Genomic DNA, 17722 nt, shown 5'->3' with positions numbered 1-17722 from the left:
TCAGAAAATCGAAAAATAATTGATATGAGTTATTATTTGCCCTTGCCTTGTTCAATTTTTTTTATCTTGTAAACGCTCTAGAAGGTTCAATTATTGACAGATTTTGACGAAACTTGGTGGGAGTGTTTGTTGTCAGCTAAGGATAAAATTGAAAATCAGAAAAATCAAAAAATAATTGATATGAGTTATAGCCCTTGTTCTTGAAGATGCGTTCAATTTGTAGCACATAAACACTCTAGAAGGCACAATTCTTGATGGATTTTGATGAAACTTGGTGTGAGTGTATGTAATCACACAAAGATGAACCCTAACGAATATCAGAAAATCGAAAAATATTGTTGCTCCTGTTGTTAAAAACATGTTCAAGTTTTAGCCTGTAAACACTCTAGAAGGCCCAATTCTTGACAGATTTTGATGAAACTTGGTATTATTATTCAGTATCGCCTCAAAAAACTCAAAAGAAGTGTATGTCTGAAGTTTGAATATTTCATACTGGTAATTGTAATTGCCAAATATTATTATTTAAAATCAAAGCTGCCAGTTGGTGTATATAACTTTGCCTGGCAAGCTATCTTTTTTTTTTTTAATTGCAATTGATACATCTTGTTACAAAGAGCATAAAAAAGAGGCAAATCAGTCCACAAATGAACTCTACAGACTCAACAACAATTTTTATTTCGCACATTCATTTTCTAATCTAATACTCTTTAAAGGGACAGGTTTACCAGTAATAGTGTCCATAATGAGCCATCAAATCCATGTTTGATTAAAATTATCCACGTTTGAAAGTTAAAAGGACGACTTGTCTTTTCTTGAGAATCTGCCATATATAGAAAAGATATATATATATAAATAAAAAGATTTTGGACATGTTCGAATTAGATGATTTTAAGATGAACTGTTTTTGAGTTATTAGGAAAAACGCAGAATACCCCTTTATTACAATTGTAAGATAAAAACAAATATCTGTTTCCATCTGCTGCAAAGTCTATAAAGAAAAATAATATACCTATGTCTGGGTCAATTTTAGTTGTAGTTCATCTCACTCCTGTTATCTTCAACAAACCACGTTCCTTGTGAGTACATACTGTACATCCTTAACTTAACTAAGGAATATTTTATTATTTGAATTTTAAATAGCTTGTAAAGCATGAGTATTTTGTCTTATTAAAGGGAAGTAATTTAGCTGATGAGGTAATGACATTAAAGAATAAACTGGTTGAATTAGAGGAGGAGAAAGGACATTTACAATTAAAACTGGTTGATTATGATGAGCAAAAATCTGTGCAGGGTGAGTTATTCATTTGACACACATGAAACAGTATACATTGAGCATGATTTCTGAACATGATCAATGAGATGTCTGTTACACAGTTCAGTTTAAAGGAATAGTCAGCTTTGAGAATACATCGATACATGCAAGCTGCCATTATTTAGTGTCCTGATTCAATAATATTACATGCCAGCCATATTGCTTTGTTTGTAATTCTGATTACAACATGATGTCATATTCGCGCATATTTATGTTTTGAAATGGCAGCCCCCCATGAAAGATTAATTTCGGCCGAAAATGACATCAAAAGTCATTCTGTTTAATTATGTTGGTTTTAATGTTGAAACATTATTATTTTTTAAAGGGTTTTTTACCATAAAACTGACTATAAAAGCTGACTATTCCTTTAAGAATGATTGACATATATTGCTGTTCGTCCGTTAACATTTCTTGTTGACTCGATAGAACTTACACTTTTTATCTGATCTTAATGTAATTTGTTATATATTGATGAGTTGGACAAGTTTGAATTCGGTAATTATCGGTTGAACAGTTGGACGTTGTAGGCATGGTAGTGGCTGCAGTTTTTTTTCGGATCTTGATGTAACTTGGTATATTGCATACGTATATATTGATGAGATCTCAGTCCCGTTCAAACTAGGTAATTATCTAAGAACGGTTTTGAAGTTTTTGCATTTGACTTAGTAAAAACGCATCAGTTTTTGTCTGATCTTGATGAAACTTGATGCAACTGAGTATAAATGTTTATTGATTTATCTTGTTTAAATTTGAATTTTGTTATATTATTATTTTCACAAAAACGGTCCTGACATAGTAACATTGGCTTGTAGATACAAAGAAGTTCAAAATTTTTAGACTTTTAAACCGTGTCAAGTTTGTCCAATTTTAATGCAATTCGAAATAAATGTCTATGTTGATGAAACATTGTACATGTTTGAATTTGATGATAATTTGATAAAATGTCTTTATACGCCCACATAAAATGTGGAGCGTAGATTGTCGTCAGTCGGTCCGTCCGTCCGTCCGTCCAGGATTTGCTTGTAAACACTCTAGAAGGCACAATTCTTGACGGATTTTGACGAAACTTGGTGAAGTTGTTTATTATCACCCAAGGATAATCCCTATTGAAAATCAAAAAGATCGAAAAATATTTAATATGAGTTATTGCCCTTGTTCTTCAAAATGCGTTCAATTTTTATCTTGTAAACACCCTACATGCCACAATTCTTGCTGGATTTTGACCAAACTTTGTGAAGTTGTTTATTATCACCCAAGGATGAACCCTATTGAAAATCAAAAATATCGAAAATTATTTGATATGAGTTATTGCCCTTGTTCTTTTTTTTTTTTTATAAACAATATTTTATTAATACATTAAATGGATTGGGGAACAGGCTTATGCCTATATAACCCCTCTCCATAGCCCTTGTTCTTCAATGTTCATTTTCAAACAAAGCTGCCAGTGGGCGTATTTTACCTTGCCTGGCAAGCTATTTTAGCTATTGTCTTTACTTATGAAATATGAGAAAATTCACTAAAGACTTTATCATTTCTGACAGCTGATGGTTGGTGTATGTTACCTTTGCTGGGCAAGATATCTTTTATAATCTTCAGACGTTCCATTCAGCCAATGTGTGGTTCCTTCACCAGATTATGACAACACTGTATCAGGTTAAGTTATATGAACCACAGATATCATATGGGAAATCTGAATGGTGCAAATAGAAGCTATGACCTAAGCTTTATTACTTAAGATACACATTCATAAGCCATAAACCTATTTACCTCAAACAATGTTATTATTTCTATGATTTTTTTTCCAGCCCAACTAGAAGTTAAGTTAAGTCATTTACTGGAGGAGAAAGAGAAATTATCAAGTGAAATAAGAGAACTGCAGTCTAATCTCCATGTAACTAATGATGAAAGAGAAAAATTAAGTCAGATTGTAACTGACTTACAATGTAGTGTAGATGAGGTAAACATCGATATTTACACTTTCAAATACATGGAATTTTCTCATAGGAAATATATTCATTCAGAGCTTTATTTAACATGTTTGTTATGATAGTCAAGATTGTGCCCAAATTAGCTGCGCCCGAATCAGGAAAAAACAGAATCAAACTACATGTACTCGAGCATTGCAAAGATGCCAACCATAATGATATATATGGTTAAATTAGGATGGTGTGAGTTTGGGCATAATTTCATTCTGATTTCAGAACATTTTCAGCTGTAAAGCATACATGTGTACTGTACTTTACAGTAAAGTTAGAATTAGATAAATTTGGGGTACAATAAATGGATTACTATTCTGACAGAGCTTCTTTAGCTTTATTTGTAAATCTACTTTATGAATGGTTATCAAATCTCTAGTTACAAATGTTCAATGATCACGATTCCAATTAATTTAAACCATTTGATTCCATCTAAAGAATTTAATGCTTAGTTTACTAGTACCAAAATATGTACCACCAAACACTTATTATTTATTTATATCAATACGGATGGTCTTAAAAAAAAAAAAATTGGTATATGATTACAAAAAAGTACTATTTATTAAAAATTAAATTTTGAAACAAAATTGCCTCGCAATATATATCAAAACTTACTGAAATTTCTTGATTATCTTTTCTGAAAGATCCAGATTTTTGTAACCCTTTACATTTTTATACGGCCATATGAAAATGTGGCGTATATATTGCCTTCGTCTCTGCCTTTCGGACTGTAGGTCAACATTGTTAACATAGATTAGTGACTAGATACCAGAAGTTGAGTTAGTTATGTAGATCCAAGCTCCGCATAAATACAGGAAGTAGATATAAGATATGAAAGGATGTCTCAGTTTATAATATGACTAGTCCAATAAGCATGGCCTAACAACCATTTTGTCATCATCAGCTCATCTATATGTTTGTGTTTGTAATGTTCCCCCGGGTTTTCATACACCCACATTGGCATTGATATAAATTGCTGTCCCCCTGTCTGTCGGTCTGCCCTTCTTCCATCCACATTTCTTGTAGACATGATATAGGCTACAGTTTTTATACGCCCACTTCTCTCTATGTGGACTTATATTGTCGGCACCCCTGTCCATCCGTTGGTCCGTTTGATGGAATCAAATGAAATTCGGTATGTGTATACATACTATTTTCGACCGTTAGAAGCAAAGTTATTTCCCTTGCCCCAAAGTCTTGAATATTTACCACCCGCATGCCATGGTGGGTGTATATGGCTGTGGTCCACTGATCTTAATGAAACTTGGTATGTATAGTTCGAAATTGGTAACAATCGGAAGATCACTTTCGGAGTTATTGTCCTTAAATAAGTAAAATGCATCAAATTTGGCTTCTTGGCATAATAGAGGCTACATTTTTATCGGATCTTGATGAAACTTAATATGCATGTTAATATTGATGAGATCTTGGTCAAGTGTGGAATTTGTAATGATCGAATGAACGGTTTTAGAGTTATTGTCATTGTGTAATGTGTATGTCAATGAGACCTTGTTCATGCTTGAAATTGATGAACTGCTTTGACTTGTAAATGTTCTTAAGATTATTTGAAAACTCTTTATTAAGCCACTAAAGACTTTGTTATCATTTCTGACATCTGGTATTGGACCTGGTAAGCTCTCTTTATGTATTGTCTTTCATCATATATGTCTACATCACAATAAATATCATCAACTAGATATGACTTTTCAAACATTTCTTGTGATCACAATAGAGACTACAGTTTTTATACGCCCACATGGAAATGTTGTCTAATTTCCCATTTTTATCTGATCTTGATAAATCTTAGAATGCATGTGTATATTGATAAGATTTCAGTCGAGTTCAAAATTGGTAACACTCGGATGAACATGAAATCACATAAGACAAAGTACGTAATAGATAGCTTGACAGTGTGAAGATGAGTTTTTTGATACATATAGATTCATAAAAAAATAAAGTGTAAAAATTCCTTGTCAACATTCCAGTATCTTTTTACTTACATCATCTCATTTACTCCATGTTCTTATCAGTTTATCATCAGATATTCAAATTTCTTCTCCTACAATCTAGCTGTTAATAGTTCAAAATATTATGAACCTTCGGTGTGCCATGTGTTTTGTTAGTGGACCAGCTTTCACACAACATTTTGTTCAGTTGGAACAACATTTTAGATGTGCCTATTTGAATGTTCTATATATTTGCAGAACCAAGTTCAACATGATTTAAGTCAGTCTGGACTGATCACTAGTTTACAACAGGAGGTAGAGAAAATTAGAGCGAAGAAGGATCAGTTAGAGAAAGATGTAGACGAAGGCAGGTGTAAGATTATAAAGCTTGAAGAAGAGAACAAAGCTAATCAGGAAAATAAATTACAAAAAGAAACTGATATTGTAAGATTTATTTTTTTTAACATCAAAGTAAAATAAATGTCCCTCTGTCTACTATTGGGTGTCCTGGATGAGTTTGAATTTATTGGTTTTTGACTAATGGACCTTGATTTATCAAAGATATGTCAAAAATGTCAAGTAATAAAAGATACAGTTTTGATCCTGATTTTGACGAAACTTGTTATCATTATTTTATTTGTGGGATCTCTGATGAGTTTTACTAATTTTTTATTGAATTTGGATTGTGAATAGTGATAGGCAATCGGAAGAAAATAATAATCGTTTAATCGAAATAATCAGAGAGGTTTAATCCATTATGTAATCAATTAATAAGCAAAACAGGCCTCATTAAAATGGCTTAGAATAAGATGTGAAATGGACATGAAGTGACAAGGATTGATAAATTAATTTCATAATTGATTTGTTAATTGATGCAGGTGATAACAATGCCGATAAGATAGGCCTATTACAATTTTAATTCATACTGTCCAGTTGTTGAAAGCATGATTCATTGTTATTGAAATGTCAATTCCTTTTTTTTTTATTCTTGATTTTTACACACCTTCATTTGTTTAGACTGCAGTAGTTGCAGCAACATTTCTACATCTGTAGACCTTCTGTAGTGGCAACGTTGTTATTAAATATAAATTGGAACAGTTTTGCAAAGCCAATATTTGCACATTTGCAAAAAGTAGAAAATCTGCTCTAGAGGTCTTATTTTTGGATCGATTTTCTTTGGAATTTCATATTTGGAATCTGCATGTAAAAACGTGTCAAATTTGGCTAATATGCAGGATAGAGACTACAGTTTTTATCTGTTCTTCATGAAACTTGGTATGCATGTATATATTAATGAGATCTCAGTCAAGGTCGAAATTCGTAATAATTGGATGAATGATTTCGGAGTAATTGCCCTTGACTTACTAAAAACGTGTCAAATTGCGATTGTAGGCAAGATAGAGACTACAGTTTTTATCCAACCTAGATGAAACTAAGTATGCATGTATATATTGATGAGATCTCAGTTGAGTCCGAAACTGGTAATAATTGGAAGAATGCTTTTGGAGTTATTGCGCTTGACTTAGAAAAAACACGTTATATTTGTCTTGTAGTTGCGATAGAGGCTACAGTTTTTATCCAGTCTTCATGAAACTTGGTAGTGGGCGTATGTTACCTTGCCTGGCAAGCTGTCTTAAGATTAATTGAAAATTCATTATTAAGCCACTAAAGATTTTGTTATCATTTCTGATAGTGGGCGTATGTTACCTTGCCTGGCAAGCTATCTTTGCAATTTTTATCTTGTGACCTTGACTTTTGATTACCCTGACCTTTATAAGGTCATAGTTCATTGACGTTGGCTATCAGTTGTTACTTTAACATTTGACTTCCGACATGTACTTCCAGTTTTATAGCCATATTGGCAACTTTGGACTGCTCTAGAATGTGACCTAATTTACCTAGAGGGTTAATTTTTTCGGATTCTTAATCTAAACTTTAAAAAGTTAGCAAAATAACGGAATAAGATGTGATCGAGATCTATTTTCGATGTTTCTGAAGAAGGCAGTAAGCCGAAACGTCAAACAACAGGACAATAATATAATTTATTTTGATTTTTCAAAATAGGGTTCATCCCTTGGAGATAATAAACAATTCCACCAAGATTCTTTGCCTTCTAGACGGTTTATGTGCTAAATATTGAAGGCATTTTCAAGAACAAGGGCAACAACTCATTGATTATTTTTCGATATTTCTGATTTTCAATAGGGTTCATCCTTGGGTGATTACAAACACTCCACCAAGTTTGGTCAAAATCCGTCAAGAAACCAGCTTGTGGACAGACAGACAGACAGACAGAAAAATAGACAGACAGGGGTGCTGACTTTTAATGTGTGGTGATAAGTCAATGTAATTCAAACCAGTGATCTTTAGTTTTCATTTAGTTTGACGCAATGGACACAAAATATATGTGTAATCTACTGATTAATTTTTCTGACCTGTACACATGCATGGGAGTGAAAAGTTTTTGTCAGAATTATATTAAAATTGAAACTTTTTTACGATTTTTATACGCCCATATACGCAACATGAAATGTTAAGCATATATTGGCGACACCCATGCGTGTCCGTACGTCTATCAGTATGTCCACAATTGCTTGTACAAGTCACAATTCTTGACGGATTTTGATAAAACTTGGTGTGAGTGTTTGTAATCACCTCAAAACCCTAGCGAAAATCAGAAAAATGGCAAAATATTTTGCCCTTGTTCTTAAAAATGTGTTCAATTGCAAGCTCGTAAACACTGTACAAGGCCCAATTCTTGAGGGACTTTGACAAAACTTAGTTTGAGTGTTTGTAAACACCCAAGGTTGAACCCTATTTAATATCTGAAAAATCAAGTGTTTTCAATCTAACATCAAAGAATGAACCCTAATGAAAAATCATCTACATTAACGTATTTACACTACAGTGTACTTTGTGTTATCCGACATTCTGCGTAACCCGAAATCTTTAGTTAGTTTAAAAACCTCTGGGTATTCCGACACTCTGTGTATTACAAATTATGACATTAAACAGCGGCCCAGACACTCAGAAACTTTGTTTCATGATTTATCACAATTATCATCTATTATTTTTACAATGTCTTACCATTCTGCGAAGCATGTCCCATAATTATGTTCCTCTGAATATGAATCAGCAAATTATTGGTGATTGTGAAAAAAGTTTTGCGCCCAACACAGAAAGATTCAGCTATGAAATTTGGTTTCGGTCAAAGAACAGTATAAATATGTCTGTGTCACATTTAAGATTTTCAAATTGCCACTACTGAATAAATTGTATTTGGGTGTTTTGCTGTTACTTTTCGTCTGACGTTACGGTACATGACAATCATTTTTGACCTTTTTGAAGTGCCTCCCTTTAAAAGCGTACACTCTTGCGCAATGCAGAACTCCAAAATGGCTTAAAACGGAGATTTATCCTACGAAATAAACACTCCCCTCTGGAAAAAATGACCCCAGTGCGTTTGATAGAATGAATACGGTAGGGAAAAAATCAATTTCATTCAGACATCTATTGTTATATTGTTATAGATACAAGAACTGGAGACATCATTAGAAAATTCAGAAACAGAATTGACTTCACTAAAACAAGAATATTCTGAATTGAAAGCAAAGTCTGAAAATTTGAAAAGGGATAAGTTTGAAAGTATAAAACTGAAGATGACATTTAAAAAGCTTTTTGCTTTCATAAACATAACACAGTTTAGCCAAGAGGATTAAATGAATACTGAATACAATGAAAAATTCTCAAAGTTATAGCTATTGTAACTCCTAACCCCACTCTGTGCTTACATATTATTTCTATTTTAATGACTTTATATTTCACCTTTTTAATGACATCAAATTTTAGCTTTTTACATCATTCACTTATGACTTCACTATTTTATATGGAACTGTGTAAAGTAGCAATAAAGTAAAGACACCTCTAGCAGTTTTAAGGCTTGACTTCATAGACATGTATATAACTATGGTGATGATGATCGCTTTGCTCACGTTTTTGCATACATGTTAACAAGCCTATCAGCGGGAATATCAAAATCAAACTACAGACTAAATTTTGTTTACTCAATTGTCCATTTTGTACACTGACCTAAATGTTTACCCGTTTAACCCTTGCAGCTTTAATTACAGATAATTAATACCTAATAATGATGTTCAAATTCATACATACCTATAGGAAATTTATTAAGAGAAAACAAACAAAAACACTAGAGACACATGTAATGAAAAAATTCTTATGGATTACAATTACTAACTTTATTTGAGCGATGTTTCGACCAGTGTTCTCTGGTCTTTATCAAGACGATTCGACCAGTGTTCTCTGGTCTTTATCAAGACGTTTCGACCAGTGTTTTCTGGTCTTTATCAAAAAAAATGTCGCTCAAATAAAGTTAGTAATTGTAATCCATAAGAATTTTTTCATTACATCCAACACCTTTACTAAATGCCATTCAAAGATCATAGAGCCACATGTGGCACAGAGTGGGACTTTGCTCATGTTGCAAATAGCAAGAGACTCTGAAAAAATCAATGTTTTAGGTTAATTAGGTCACGTGCCAGAAAAGTCTAAAGAAAGGCAATTTTTCTCTTTAGAAGGTTGTGAAACAGGAAGTAGAAGTCAGAAATGAAAGTATCAGTGAATAGCCAAGGTCATTGTCAAAAATTGAAATTATGGAAATTTTTAAACCTGTTACTTTTTTTGAACTATAAAGCTGAAACAGCTGAGCTTTTAACACAAACTGGCCAAATGGATGAGGTAATTGTGTGCAAAGTCCCATTTTGAACAACATAAACTATGCGAATTATGATTTAAACAAATTGCAGTTTAACCTGAATGTGCCACGCCCACCTCTACTTTTTGTCATAGTTTTATTCATATTCAGAATGTCTAGTTGTGTTCCAAATTTCTAGCCTCAACACCAAATAAGTCATAATATATACATGCACTAAGCTCAAAGAGACACAAATACTGTAAAAAACACTCAAATTAAAAAATATTACAAATTTCTATTTTGCTTTAAAAAAACTTTTCTTTAATATCACTGTTTTTGGACATCTATAAAACCGAAAGTAGATGTTGGAAGTCAAATATGAAAGTATCAGCTGATAGTATAGGTCAGTGACCAAAATCATCAAAATTGGATAAGCCGTATTGTCTGAATAATAATCAACGCATTTCAGAAAAATCAAAATGGCGACCAAAGTATCATGTTCATGTTCGGACCGGATTATTTCTTCTGTATTTTTTTGTCATAACATTGGCTAGCGATTGGCTTCAACCGGAAGTGAGAATCGATTTCATGTTTAAACGGGAAGTAAAGTAAAAAAATTTGTCTTTGCTCAAATTTTTTTTAATTAATCAGACAGAAAGCCAAAAAAAAAATTTTTTTTTGTAAAAAATTGAAAAACTCTGCCGTATTTCCAATTTTTTTTAAGTGCTATCATATCAGAAATTACATTTAGATTTCAGAAATGAAAACCGAAGAAAATTGACCAAAAAATGCGACTTTTAGGGCTGATTTTCTACTTTTTGCACATGTTGAACTGTGGCACATTCGGTTTTTCAAAAAAGTTCCACGTTGCCACTACAGAAAGTCTAGGAAAGTTGAATGGTTGCTACAACTATTGCAGTCTAAGCACAGGAAGCTGTGTAAATTTCGAAAAAAAAAAAAGAATTTACAATCGAAAACACAACTAGGGCCGCACGTGGCACAGAGTGTGACCATAGAACTGTAATAGATGGAACACCAACTCATCACTCGGTACATGACGTCATCGAAATATGTTCTGCAGCGCGTGCGCGAAAACTTAGAGGTAGTGTTTATTTCCAGTCGCTTGTCAAACAGCAAGATGGCAAAGGCTAGTGGATCTTACCTTTACAATCTGAATGAATTGTGTAATGTAAGTAAAGTTTTCTTTTAGTTAAAATCTTAAAACAGTTAGCATTATAATATGAGATTTTATTATTGAAGATTGAATTTTATTCGTTTAATCGTTGGTTTTGCACTTGTTACTGTGTGCTTTTGTAGACAGTCATCAAGTAACATGATTGTGTTGTTAATGTTACTACAGATTGGAAACTTCTCTTTTTTTTTGTCTTGTTAAACACATCAAATTAGACTTTTTGGACTCTTTTTTTTAGGATGATGAATTTCTGAAGTATGCAGTAGGCCTACCACTCTGTACATTGCCAATTCATAGCAGGTAAGTGTGTAAAAAAGATTTATGAATTGGTCATTGAAATAATGTGATAATCATATTTAATAGGCCTAATATCAAAATATATTATTCTTTTTAGATAAATTTAACCAATCAAACATCTTGTTGAAATCCTATGTAATTTAATTAAAAAGTTTTTATTTTATTCAATAGGTAATGTTATGTGGAGGTGGTTCATGACCAGTATTTAACATAAATTTTGGATCTTGCGTTGGGATTATTCTTACCTGTAGTACATAATGTGTCTGTCATACAATTATTACATCGGAACTGTGCTCTACAGACCTTCGTCACAGTAAGTGTGCATATGTTCAAAGTTGCTGCCTGTAAGATTGACAGCTAACTACCCATCGGCACCCAGGAGAAAATGTAATGGGTGGGGCAGCATTTCATGATTTATTACTTAAAAGGCAGTGGTGATGTACAAAAATTGCATCAAACCTGAAACTAGGAATTTTTCTTTCTATTTCTTTTCTGTATATATGGCTGAGTCGCAAGAAATGACTAGTCATCATTTTAACATTCAATCACGGAAAATTCTGGACACACATGGGTTTCAAGACTCAAATTTCCAAGGTGAGCTGTGAACACTGTTACTGATCAGTTCAAATGTATATCTTAGACGACTTGAAGTTAAAATAAACTGTCTTGTTTGACATACTCTTTAAATCAATCCTTGCATTTGTAACACCCAAGTATACAACTTAAATAAATTCTCGAGTTTGGATTCTTTTAACTAAACCAATTAGCCTTCTTTAGGTCGTTATTCAAGACTATTTTCATCTTTAAGCATTAAGTCTCTGATAATAGGAACAGAATATCCAAAGGTTATTCCTACAATAGAAAACATCAAGATGATACCATTCGGATATTCCAAGCAGGTTTCCCCCTGTCAGTGATGCAGGTAAGAGGGCTGACATGGAAAAAGCGTCTTGACATACGGATGGAACAGTAAACCAAGGCCCTGTATGCTACAGTCTGTGCACGTTAAAGATCCCTTGACAGTTGGAAATCAAAAAAGAGCAGGCTGATGCTGCTGTCCTGGCAAAATTTCCCTCATTGCACCCTGCATGGCAGTGCAAGTCTTCATTAGTCCACATGGTGCAGAAAAGTAGGTCGTAAAACTCAATTCATTTCATTTCTTTTTACAATAGAAAACACATTTTTACATTTCAGATAAAATATAAAAGAATCTGCTCTACTCAACATTATTCAAGTATGTGAGATATAACTTTACATCAACCAGTGACCATTCTATGTATTTATTATCTACGGAACACAAAATGAATGTATCAGAAAGCTTACATGATCAGACTGTCACTGTTTCTGGAATATTCTCAACATCTTCTATACTAAAACTGTCAAATCTGAAATAGAATCTGATTTTTTTTACAATTCTTAGGAATTGATTTGTATGTTAAATCTTGAATTAAATTTTACATATCACAATATTATGTGATACTGGTACTGATTTTCTAAATTGTTGATTAATTAGAAATGTATCATACTGAATAAAAGAAAATAAGAAAGATTTGTGAATACTTACAAAATTTATCTCTTTTGTTTGATAAAGTAAACAGAAATAAAATAGGAGACCATTTAGGAAAGACAAACAGCTACAAATCATATATTGAAAGATGATGCATAATGAAATGGCAAAAACAATTGTTAACTTGTGTTAATGTGACATATCACATATACAAAAATTGGATTGAACATTTCAAAGTACTCCTAGACTGAGTAAACCAAAAAGGTTTTTTTTAAATTTTTTCTATATTTTTAAAGAGAATTAGAAGCCTCAAAATAGTACAGTTCGTCTGTTTATATTGAAAAGAAACACCTTCTCCTTTTCAATCTAAAATTTTGGCTGAAAATTTTTAAGACTCGTGTGCTCAATTTTACATTTTGACAAGCAACCGGAAATAAACAATACCGCTAAGTTTATGCGCATGCGCTGCAGAACATATGTCGGTCACGTGACGATGTATAAATTTAAACAAAACTGTCCGTGGGTGAATGTTAGCAAATGATAGCAAACTATCTATTATCATGTAATAGACACTATGAAAGAAGATATAATCTGTCTAATTTTTGTCTTTTTAGTTACAGCAGTTACAGTCATCTAAACAGAAAATTGAAAATCTTGAGGAAACTCTGAAGACCACTGTTATCACTTTAGAAGAAACAACAAGAAACCTTAATGAATCTGCTGTGAAATTATCTTCAACAGAATATAAAGTGGTAAATTTGGAAACAGAATTAACTAACAGCCTTGAAAAATATCAAGCAGAATTACAAGATCTTCGTGGAAGGAATGAGGTCCTTGAAGGCGATGTTCATTTCCATCAGAATGAAAGTGAAGAAAAGTCTAGGTGCATTTCAGACTTAAAATCACTAATCAATGTTAAAGATTGTGAAATTGAAAATTTACAATCAATGGTTCGTGAAAAATCAGATAATTATGCTGAACTTGAACTTCATGTGAAAAAAATAACTCAAAAATTTGAAATTGCTGAAGAGGGTCAATCTATGAAAGGGGTCGAATTTGAAAAGAAATCTCAATCATTATTATATCAAATATCTGATCTAGAGTCTGAGGTCCTTGAACATAAAAAAACTACTACCGAATCGCAGGGCACTATATTAAAACTTCAGTATGAGTTAGACAATTCCAAGTCCGAATGTAGTGCCATGACTAGTTTGCTTTCTGAAAAGGAAGGTGAGATAACGAGTCTAAGGTCTCAACTGAAAGAGTTAACTTTAGGTGAAAAATCTGTATCAAATAAACTTGAATCTGAAAAAAATGCTGTACAAACTCTGCAATCTGAAAATTCTTCTCTGAAATCATCCATTGAACAACTCAAATCTGATCTTAGTGAAATTGACATTTTGCGAAACAATCTTAAAACGAGATGTCAAGAACTATGCAATGAGTTGGTTGTGAAGGAAGACATTATTGCATCTTTAAGAACTGAGGTAAAGAGTGTGTGTGACATCAGACAAGAACAGGAACATGAGCTGCAATCCTTAAGAGCTCAAATTGTGCAATATCAGAATGATTTAGAGCACAAAGATTCAGAATTTGTGATCATCAGTGAAAAATATGAAAGTGCGAATAATGAATTACTGTCACAAATCGAATCTTTACGAGTTGAAAAAACGAAATTATTAACCCAGTCTAAAAGTGAAGTTGAGCATCTACAAAAGACTCTGTCTAATAAAGAACAGAATTTGACTGAATTGAATTTATCAATGGAATCTGATACCTCTACTATGAAGCTTTTATTTGAAGACAAAGACATGCAAATTCAGACATTAGAAAAAGATATTGAATCATTGATAAAGGAAAAAAATTCCCTTAATAAAACTGTACAAACTTTGGAATCTTCTCTGTCCACTATGCAATTTGAAGTTAATGGTAAGATTAATTTGTGTATGGAAAAGGACAGCCAGATTCAGGTCCTCAATGCTGAAATTCAAGACTCAATATCAAAGATTCTAAGCCTTGAATCAACAGTTCAGAAAAGTTTAAGTGAAAAAGTGAAATTTGAAAATCAAGTTGTGAAATTGGAACAGGAATTAGCTGAGCATAGTGATCAGGTGAGGCAACTGACAGAAACTAACACTCTTCTTTTACAGCAGTGTGATTCCTCTAAATGTTGTATTATTGAAGTTGAAACTAAACTTAATGAAGTTAAATATGAAAATAATAGTCTCACAGATAAAATTTTTGCTATAGAAACTATCTGTTATAATCAAAATGAAGAATTAGGGGCTAACCAGTCTATTTTAGCAAATCTTCATAATCAATTACAGCTAAGTGCCAAAGAAAAAAATCAGTTAGACGAAAAAATAAAAGGTTGTGCCACAGAAATACAAACATTAAAAGAGGACTTGTCATTCAAAGTAGAAGAGTCTGATAAATTTCAAAAAAATCTAGGAGCTTTAAAAATTGACAATTCAGAACTAAAAGTATTATGTGAAAAATATAAAGTAGACATTGATAGGTTAAAGGAAGAAAATCTGTGTCTTCAGAATAAACTTTCTGTGACTAATAATAAAATTGGTGAACTTAACATTGAATGTAAACAAAAGCATGAAAATATATCCTCTCTCTCCTCACAACTTCATAGCATGACTACATCTCTTGATACACTAACCTCAGACTCTAGCACTCAGATTCAAGACTTACAGAATAAAGTGTACGTTCTTCAGTCTATGCTGGAGGAAAAATCTGCAATTAATCTTGATTTAACAAATCAATTATATTCTGTGAATGAAGAAAACAAATCTATGCATGGAAATTTAACATCAACTCAAAATGCGTCAAAAACCAATCAGCAAAAGCATGAATTGCAGGTTGAATGTAAAAACGTAGAAATACAACAGCTGCAGACAAAAATTGAATGTAAAAACACAGAAATACAACAGCTACAGACACAAGTTGAATCTAAAGACACTCAGTTACAGCAGCTACAAAAACAAGTTGAATCAAATGACACTGAAGTACAGCAGCTACAGGCACAAGTTGAATCTAAAGACACCCACTTACAGCAGCTACAGACACAAGTTGAATCTAAAGACACCCAGTTACAGCAGCTACAGACACATGTTGAATCTAAAGACATTGAATTAGGGCAGCTACAGACACATGTTAAATCTAAAGACATTGAATTAGGGCAGCTACAGGCACATGTTGAATCTAAAGACATTGAGTTAGAGCAGCTACAGGCACATGTTGAATCTAAAGACATTGAGTTACAGCAGCTGCAGGCACATGTTGAATCTAAAGACATTGAGTTACAGCAGTTGCAGGCACATGTTGAATCTAAAGACACTGAAGTACAGCAGCTACAAGAACAAGTTGAATCAAATGACACTGAGTTACAGCAGCTGCAGGCACATGTTGAATCTAAAGACATTGAGTTACAGCAGCTACAGGCACATGTTGAATCTAAAGACATTGAGTTACAGCAGCTCCAAACACAAGTTGAATCTAAAGACACCAAGTTACAGCAGCTACAGACACAAGTTGAATCTAAAGACATTGAGTTAGAGCAGCTACAGGCACATGTTAAATCTAAAGACTTTGAATTAGGGCAGCTACAGACTCATGTTGAATCTAAAGACATTGAATTAGGGCAGCTACAGGCACATGTTGAGTCTAAAGACACGGAGTTACAGCAGCTACAGACACAGGTTAAATCTAAAGATACTCAGTTACAGCAGCTACAGACACATGTTAAATCTAAAGACACCCAGTTACAGAAGCTACAGACACATGTTGAATCTAAAGATACTCAGTTACAGCAGCTACAGACACAAGTTGAATCTAAAGACACTCAGTTACAGCAGCTACAGACACAAGTTGAATCTAAAGACATTCAGTTACAGCAGCTACAGACACAAGTTGAATCTAAAGACACCCAGTTACTGCAGATACAGACAAAAGTTAAATCTACAGACACCCAGTTACAGCAACTACAGACACAAGTTGAATCTAAAGACATCCTGTTACAGCAGATGCAGGCACAAGTTGAATCTAAAGACACCCTGTTACAGCAGCTACAGACACAAGTTGAATCTAAAGACATCCTGTTACAGCAGATGCAGGCACAAGTTGAATCTAAAGACACCCTGTTACAGCAGCTACAGACACAAGTTGAATCTAAAGACACACATATACAGCAGCTACAGACACAAGTTGAATCTAAAGACACCCTGTTACAGCAGCTACAGACACAAGTTGAATCTAAAGACACACATATACAGCAGGTACAGACACAAGTTGAATCTAAAGACACACAAATACAGCAGCTACAGACACAAGTTGAATCTAAAGACACACATATACAGCAGATACAGGCACAAGTTGAATCTAAAGACACCCTGTTACAGCAGCTACAGACACAAGTTGAATCTAAAGACACACATATACAGCAGTTACAGACACAAGTTGAATCTAAAGACACACAAATACAGCAGCTACAGGCACTTTTGAATAAACAACAGGAAGTTGTATTGACAAATAATCATCAGCTTACTATTTTGTCTTCAGAAGTTGACAATCTAAGTAATCAACTTGAATTAGCAACTTCATCATCTCAAAGTTCAATTTCAAGCATGTCAAAGGAACTGAAAAACCAACAGAAAGTGGCTACCAAAACAAGAGCGAAACTAGAAGACACTGAAAAATTATATAATGACTTGAAATTAGAATATAGTTCTTTTTCAACTGAAAGATTAAAACAGATAGAGGACCATGGAGAG

The 17722-nt window shown here is 33.2% G+C and overlaps 2 protein-coding genes across 2 annotated transcripts; one reads left to right on the top strand and one right to left on the bottom strand.

Annotated features, from left to right (window-relative positions):
* Nucleotides 1–1197: 1197 nt before the first annotated feature.
* On the top strand, nucleotides 1198–8953 carry LOTGIDRAFT_160958 (hypothetical protein; the record flags this gene model as incomplete). Its single annotated transcript, XM_009056218.1, has 4 exons — nucleotides 1198–1291; nucleotides 3118–3269; nucleotides 5493–5678; nucleotides 8765–8953. 4 exons carry the CDS (start codon nucleotides 1198–1200, stop codon nucleotides 8951–8953), a joined length of 621 nt encoding a protein of 206 aa, XP_009054466.1.
* A 6959-nt stretch (nucleotides 8954–15912) lies between these two features.
* Nucleotides 15913–17403, bottom strand: LOTGIDRAFT_117882 (hypothetical protein; the record flags this gene model as incomplete). Its single annotated transcript, XM_009056217.1, has 2 exons — nucleotides 15913–16429; nucleotides 16919–17403. Coding segments are annotated over 2 exons (1002 nt in total), but the record flags the coding sequence as incomplete, so codon positions are not given.
* Nucleotides 17404–17722: the final 319 nt, after the last annotated feature.

Source organism: Lottia gigantea, assembly GCF_000327385.1.
Source record: "Lottia gigantea unplaced genomic scaffold LOTGIsca_27, whole genome shotgun sequence".
In the NCBI taxonomy this organism is placed as follows: Eukaryota; Metazoa; Mollusca; class Gastropoda; family Lottiidae; genus Lottia; species Lottia gigantea.
The sequence above is the reverse complement of the archived record's forward strand: the minus strand, read 5'-3'. Positions and strand labels throughout refer to the sequence as shown.